Source organism: Tachysurus fulvidraco, chromosome 11 (genome assembly GCF_022655615.1).
Source record: "Tachysurus fulvidraco isolate hzauxx_2018 chromosome 11, HZAU_PFXX_2.0, whole genome shotgun sequence".
Lineage (NCBI taxonomy): Eukaryota > Metazoa > Chordata > Actinopteri > Siluriformes > Bagridae > Tachysurus > Tachysurus fulvidraco.
In genome coordinates this window covers 12,814,480-12,822,520 of record NC_062528.1, presented here as the reverse complement: position 1 = coordinate 12,822,520, position 8,041 = coordinate 12,814,480, and the positions used below count along the sequence as shown (strand labels likewise).

General features: G+C 39.3%; 1 protein-coding gene across 1 annotated transcript; it reads right to left on the bottom strand.

The window, feature by feature from the left end:
* Positions 1-6,391: 6,391 nt before the first annotated feature.
* On the bottom strand, positions 6,392-7,330 carry LOC113642556 (olfactory receptor 1030-like). Its single transcript, XM_027146126.2, has one exon. It carries the CDS (start codon positions 7,328-7,330, stop codon positions 6,392-6,394), a length of 939 nt encoding a protein of 312 aa, XP_027001927.2.
* Positions 7,331-8,041: the final 711 nt, after the last annotated feature.

Here is an 8,041-nt window from a genome sequence, read left to right as displayed (position 1 = left end):
GCAACTCCTTAATTTGCCCTTGTACATTCCATACTCCTTCCTCAACTCTACGAAGCCTCTCTGTTTCAGTCAAGCGCTCAGTTTGAAGCCTCTCAGGTGTTGCCGAGTGATATTCCACGTCTACATTATCATGAAACCTTACATCGTCATGAAAGGGGTTTGAAACTGTATGCCGTGACTGGGAAGTAAGTAGAAAGTCCTCCAGATGTCCGGGAATCCGTCGGATCCTGCTAGGACGATGACTCTGCTCTTCCCTGTAATCCTTTGATGTTGCCATGAGGACAAGGTATCAACATCCGGCTCGAAGGACCACTTTGTTTTAGATATATGCGTGTGAGATCCTGATGTGTCAACACTTGTCCTCAACCACGATTAGAAGGTTATGGGATTATGCAATAATGGATTGTCCACGACATATATGGTTCAAACACTCTGATTTATTCTAGAAAATCCACTTGAATCATGTTCAGTTTCCATTTGGGTTTATGTGTTTGTCTGTGTGTGTATATGTATGTGTGGTTTCTGAAATAAAACAAATAATAAATTCACTTAACAGGAATTTACAAGTGGTAAAATAAAGTATGCATTTAGACTAATTCAACAAACAGTGAAATAGAACATATACAAGAAAGGTAAATTATTCACCTTTAGCCACTATATGGCACTATTACCCCGGAAATAATTTCAACATCTAACGTAGGTAATCGCGATAAATCCGATTAAGCTTTATAAATAATATATGTGTGTCAAAATTCTAATATCTTAGCTTAACAACAAACATATACAAAGAATTAAATATTTTGCTGCCAGTATGAGCAATTGCAACAGCAAGCTAAGCTTTGAACATGCTCATGCTATCATGACACGTGACCAAAAATTATTACAAACATAAATGTGATAGGAATTATTAATGCACATTAACAGTCGCATAACGTATCTTAACCATTAATAAACGTAACTTACAGTCTCAAGGACGCACATATCCAAACAAACAATAATCCGCCTGTTACGTAGCGACTGAACTAGTTAGAATTTGTCTGCGCAGGTCTATCACTCCGCCCACATATTACATCACCAACGAAACAGCAGGGTATTTTATACACACAGTGTGTAAAGGGACTAAAAAGCTTGGGGAGCGGGGGACTAAGAACCTTTCTTTGTAGAAGCTACCGGGGCAGCTGCGATTGATTTCCCCTACACGACGGGCTAAATAATCCCCGTTACTCATATATTAGAGATTTTCCTTTGCTCAAAATTGAGCAGTCGAATGATTGTAGGATTCATTTGGAATTATTATTCTAATGAACAGATGAACTGAAGGTCATAATGAGGTCAAATGTCTGAATGCCCATATGTTATTTTAAGGGCATTTCTAAGTGTATGTGAGGTATACAGTTTAGTAGCACAAAGGGCTAAACTTGTACATGACCAAAAAATAATTTTTGAGGTCTTTGGTATCAAGTTCTATTTCTTGTATTTATTAAAACAGATTAACAACTGTTTTTAAAAAAAAATATTGCAGTTTTGGAGATTCCATAGATTGATTATCGTATTCTTCTAATACTTTTCTACAGACATTTCTCGCAAACTATATGGGTTCTGGTAATCTGTTTTTCTGGGAAGCAAGTCCTCTCCAGGAGCGTAGCGTAGGCTCAGCCGGCAATCTGAAGTCTTGGATAAGCTGGAGGTTTCTGAAAAAGAATGTCAAAGAGATAACGTCCATAGGTTCATCAGGCATGCCCACTTACCTCTGCCTAGCTGCTGAGCAGAGGGGCATGGTCTGTCACAAGGGTAAAGTGCCGTCCTGCCAGGTAGTACCGAAGGTCCTCAATGGGCCACTTGACCGACAGGGCTTCTCGTTCCACTGCAGCATAGTTATTCTCGGCGGGGGTCAGTTTTCGGGAGATAAAGAGGACCGGATGCTCTTCCCCATCGAACTCCTGCAAAAGAATGGCTCCTAGCCCCGTTTTGGAAGCATCCTTTTGTAGCATCTGGTGATCAAAATCCGGATTCCACAGTACTGGCTGGGTGGTGAGGGCCTCCTTGAGCTGGCAGAATGCCCGTTCTGTGTTGTCTTTCCAGTGCGTCTGGGCTGGCTGAACTTTTTTGGTTAACTCTGAGAGGGGGGCAGCTAAAGAGTAGAAATTAGGCACAAAACGTCTGTAATAGCCCGGCAATCCTAAAAAGTCCCAGGTGGAGGAGTGGACTAAGACATCGTCAAGATAGGCGCAGTGAAAGTGCGGAGGGGTTGGAGGACTATGTCCATGAGGTGCTGGAAGGTGGCCGGAGCCCCATGTAGGCCAAAAGTAAGGTGCTGTAAGACCTGCACCACAGTGGGTTCAGGAGCTTCCTCCATGTCTGGTGCCCGCATTCTCCACCAGTGTAGGGCACTTAGAGAGATGGGACAAGGAAGAACAGGCACAGAAACGGGATTAGAGCAAGCAGTGGCATGGTTTTATATTTCTTTAAGTCTCTAGTGCAGCAGAAATTCATTGATGAAGAGAAAACAAACTAGTTCATTCCTTTAAGGGGTTGCTTGGGCAGAAATTCAGGCTCCAAGCCTAGGCAGCAGAAGGGGGGACGGCAGTAACAAGGTGAAGCAGTCCTCTCCAGGAGCGTACCATAGTCTCAGCCGGCAATCTGAAGTCTTGGATCAGTTGGAGGTTTTTGAAAAAGAATATCAAAGAGATAACGTTCATTAGTTCCATCAGGCATGCCCCCTTACCTCTCCCTAGCCACTGAGCCTAGCTTTTTGCTGTGCTCTCCTCCTGGAGGGTGAATGCTCCAGCAGCACTCCTGATTGGCCCTTGCTTTTTGGTGGGAGTTTCTGCTGCCCTGCCTCACTCTCACTCCCAGCGGCATTGACCAAGGGCCTGAAGTTTTGAAGATCGCGTTCAGAACTGCTAGGCGAGGTGCTGAACTGCCGCCTTTTTCACTCTCTCTTCTTGGCTGCTGATGCAGAGGGCGAAGAGCATTTTTTCGTCCATAAATTTGCACAACATACATTTATTTTTATGTTCAGAATTTGCTGTTCACAAATGAGCATGTAGGACATCTCCCTGCAGATTTGTCATTTGGGACCATTTTAATCAGTGGGTTTGGCCAATGTCCTTTTCAAGTTCTCCTGGTGACGAGAACATGGGTAAATGAGTAAATGTCTAAACTTGTATGTGACCAAAGCATATCTTTTGGAACCCTTTTTGGTATCGAGATCAATTTCTTGTATTTAATTATCACTTTGATTTGATTAACAACTGTTAATATTGCAGTTTTGGGATTCCATGGATTTTGGACTCATTAGACTAGAGTACTTCAAGTCAAGTCAAGAAGCTTTTATTGTCATTTCAACCATATATAGCTGTATATAGCAAAATAATACAATGTTTCTCCAGGACCATGGTGCTACATAAAACAAAGACAGAGCTAAGGACTTAGTAAGTACTCCTAGCCACATAAAATGCATCTGGGCAACCTGGTGCAACAGTGCAGGACAAGACAAAAACGACAGTGCAGGACAAAAGACAGTGCAAACAAAAAACACAAGACAATACACAAAAGACAGAAACAGAAACAGCACCGACCAGTGTAAATACTGTATGTTCAAACAATATTGCATGTGCTTAAATACTGGAATGAACAAAGTATTATAGCAGCAGTTACATGAGATATTGTAAAGTATTGTGCAAAACAGCAATTTGACTGAAATGTGAGACAGCATGTGCAAAGAGCAAAAACAATGTGCAAAACAGCATGTAAACAGTTTAATGGATATATATTGGAAGAGTGTGGATATGGTGTAGGTCTATGCAGTCCATACAGTTGTGTGTGTTGTGCTAAGTACAGTTCAGTTCATTTGTTAAGGAGTCTGATGGCTTGTGGAAAGAAACTCTTACACAGTCTGGTCGTTAGGGCCTGAATGCTTCAGTACCTTTTTCCAGAGGGCAGAAGGATGAAGAATGCGTGTGAGGGGTTTGTGGGGTCATCCACAATGCTGTTGGCTTTGCGGATGCAGCATGTGGTGTAAATGTCCACGAAAGAGGGAAGAGTCTGACTGTCTTTTGTCTGCACTGTTTTGTCTCTCTTGTTTGTCTTGTCCAGCACTGTTTGCTCCAAGTTGCACAGTTGCACTTTATGTGGCTAAGACTTACATACTAAGTAGCACCATGTCCTGGAGAAAAGTTATCTAATTTCACTGAGTACTGCAACAGCTATATATGGTTGAAATGACAAAAAAAGCTTCTTGACTTGACTTGACTTGACTTGAAAAGAGACTCCAATGATCTTCTCAGCTGTCCTCCGCTGCAGGTCTTGCGATCCGAGATGGTGCAGTTCCCAAACCAGACAGTGATGTAGCTGCTCAGAATTCTCTCAATGGTCCCTCTGTAAAAAGTAGTCAGGATGGGGAAGATGTGCCTTTCTCAGCCTTCGTAAGAAGTAGAGATGCTGCAGGGCTTTCTTGGTGATTGAGCTGGTGTTAAGTGACCAGGTGAAGTGACCTGGTTGGAGCGTGTGTGTGGGTGATGGTCTTGGAGACGGTCATGTCATCAATGCACTAGCCGATGTAGCTGGTCACTGATGCCGTTTACTCCTCCAAGTTGATGGAGTTACCATTGGTTGCAGCCTCCTTGAAGAAGTTCCAGTCAGTGCACTGAAAGCAGTACTGAAGAGCAGAGGTGGCTCCTGTTGGCTAGGTTTTCATCTGCTTCAGAACCGGTTAACAGTGTCTGATGAGTGGTTTGAATGCTGGAATTAGGATAACAGAGATGTGATCTGAGTAACTGAGGTGAGGGCGGGGCACTGCAAGATACGCGCCAGGAATGTTTGTGTAAACAAGATCCAGTGTGATAGCCCCATAGAGCTCCTATAGTGCCTCTTAAGCATTAGAGCTTAGGGGATTGTACACTCCGACAATGAAAAGCATGGTGAATTCATGTTATAAATATAATGGCCTGCATCTAACAGTCACAAACTCCACTAGGGGCATGAGCAGTAATTAGAAACAAGCACATTCCGTGTTGATGTAAATACACAGACCACCAGCACGAGACTTACCTTTTTTCACATTAGCTCCACACTTGTTGCCATGCTTATTCCATTGCCTAGCTTTGTGGAGTGTTCTGATTCTATAATTGTGCTCTAAATAGCTATCATAATAGCTGATTTCTGAGTTCTAAAAGGGAACCAAAGGAATATAACTGATCTAACTTTAAGACTTTAGGAATGTTTTAACTCACTCAGTAGTCAGTTGTAATAGGCGTTGGAGGCATTATTGTATCAGGTTGTTTGTGCATCTGTCTGTCCATGCATATATTAGAGATTTTCATTTGCTCAAATTTGAGCAGTTGAATGATTGTAGGATTTATTTGGAATTATTATTCTAATGAACAGATGAACTGAAGGTCATAGTGAGGTCAAATGTCTGAAAGTTCAAATGTACTTTTAAGGGCATTTTTAAGTGCATGTGAGGGATACAGTTTAGTAACACAAAGGGCTAAACTTGTTGGTGACTGAAGCATCATGTTTGAGGCATTTTGGTATCAAGTTCTATTTCTTGCATTTATTAAAACAGATTAACAACTGTTTTTTTTTTTTTTTTTAAATCCAGTTTTGGAGATTCCATAGATTGACTATTGTATTCTTCTAATACTTTTCTAAAGACATTTCTCCCAAACTATATGGGTTTCAATTAACACTGGTAAGTTGTTTATCTGGGAGTTCAGTAGCAACAGTGTGCTTTATGTGATTAAACACTGTATGCATTTAAAGACACAATAAATTTAAGACATGAAAAAGAAGATAAATATCATCAAACAATATGCAGGTTTTAGCCAGTTTACATAGTTTATCTCTATAATATTGTGATAGACAGACAAAAACATTCATGCCAGATCTTGAGCACATGAGTGACTGTGTTCTTGGCTAAACTCAGTCTGCGTAAAACCTGCTAGCCAAAAGTGTATTTCACATGGTTTCCTTGTTTTGTTGTTGAGTTTATTTTATATGTAATTGTGATAGTTAAATGGACACATGAATAATTAGTTCCGACTGATAGGGATTATGCTGATAATCAAAGAAATCACTTGATTCACAGTGTAAACTAATCATTTTGTAGTAATGGTTTTCCATAAGTATATTCAGATATATTATTATCTTACAGGGATTTCTCCTTTTATTTTTTACTTTCTAAGCAACATTTAAAACATTACTTCTGAACCAGTTAACTTCAATAGGGAAATATATTTCATTCAGGAACATCTGTACTTCTGAGAATTATAGTATATTTATATACTATTGATATAAATATAATACTATATATTTCTATATGTTTTATAATTTATAGATTATATGAAATAGGTATCGCTTGGAGGGTTTTCCCTGGCCACCACATACATTAACTATGACGCAAAGCTTTACGTCTCTGGCGGTATATTTTAACAAACCCATGTCTAATTTGCGTTAATTTAAATCCATATATTATTGGGTTTAGGAGAGGAGGCACAACAAGAAATTCAATACCCAAGATGTTGCGTAGAGCTTGCAGTCCCTGGATTTTCCCATAACGTGCATACATGACATCAAAGAGCAGGGAAAGAGCAAAGTTTGTGACTGCTATTAAATGAGGAAGGCATGTCTGCATGAATTTTGCCCACTGTGTCTTGGATCTTAAAGAAGCTCTGATAATGCTAATATATGACACAATGATGAATGCAGCTTGAGATGTATGAGAGACCATTAGAAAATACCCATACACATTGTTCACTGTCACATCTGTGCAAGACAGCCTAACAACTTCCCAGTTAGAACAGTAAATCTTGTCAATGACATTACTACATAACGGAAGTCGGGCAGTCATCAAAACCCCAACAGCAGCCTCTAGTATGGAACAGAACCAAGTAATAATCAACAATTTTAAACCTTTCTGAGGTGTCATAATAGAATGATACTCCAAAGGCTTACAAATGGATATGTATCTATCATATGACATGACTGTTAAACATGTGTATTCACAGAAAATATAACAATAAATTATGCTAAGTTGCGAGAGGCATCCTATATAGGAGATAACATGATATTCTGATAAAAGGTCAGCAAGGATTTTTGGATAGAAAGTGGAAGCCCCAAGTATCCCATTAACAAACAAATTGCATACAAACATATACATAGGTTCATGAAGTGTTTTGTCAAGTATGATTGTAATAGCTAATGTCATATTTAGGGAAAAAGTCATAATATAGATAATTAGACCGAATGCAAAATAAATATATCTGTTTGTCCATGTGTCATTCAGTCCTTGAAGCACAAACATGAATTCTCCAGAGGAATTTTCCATCACTTCTTTTCTGTGTATATGAGGACAAAAACACACAGCGAGCTATGAAATAGTCCTTTAAGCATAGTTTGCAAAAAATAAATCACAATACGAAACCTCTGTATGGTTTACAACTGCTTACAAAGTTGATCACAGCTTGGTCACTGACTGTCTGTCCTTTAGTAGGAGTCTCTGATTCTCTAGCTTATATATATTTATTTTTATGTTCAGAAATTGCTGTTCCCATATGAGCATGTAGGATGTCTCCCTGCAGATTTGTCAGGGGTGATTCCATCTGGGACCACTTTCATCAGTGGGTTTGGCCAATGTCCAGCTTTTCAAGTTAGAGAGAAATAATGATATATATATATATATATATATATATATATATATATATATATATATATATATATATATATATATATATATATAAATAAAATCCTAAACAAGATGATTATCTAAAACTGAGAAAAAAGGGATGGAATATAACTGATCTAACTTTAAGACTTTAGGAATGTTTTAACTCACTCTATAGTCAGTTGTAGTAGGTGTTGGAGGCATTATTGTATCAGGTTGTCTGTGCATCTGTCTGTCCATACATATCTAATAGGTATATACTTATATAATCTTAAGAGATTGTATTTGTGATACTTTTATTTTGACAAGTAATCTAACTTGCATTCTCGGAAGTATGGCAGTAGAGAGAGCACATGGCGAGTGTAGGCCACACAT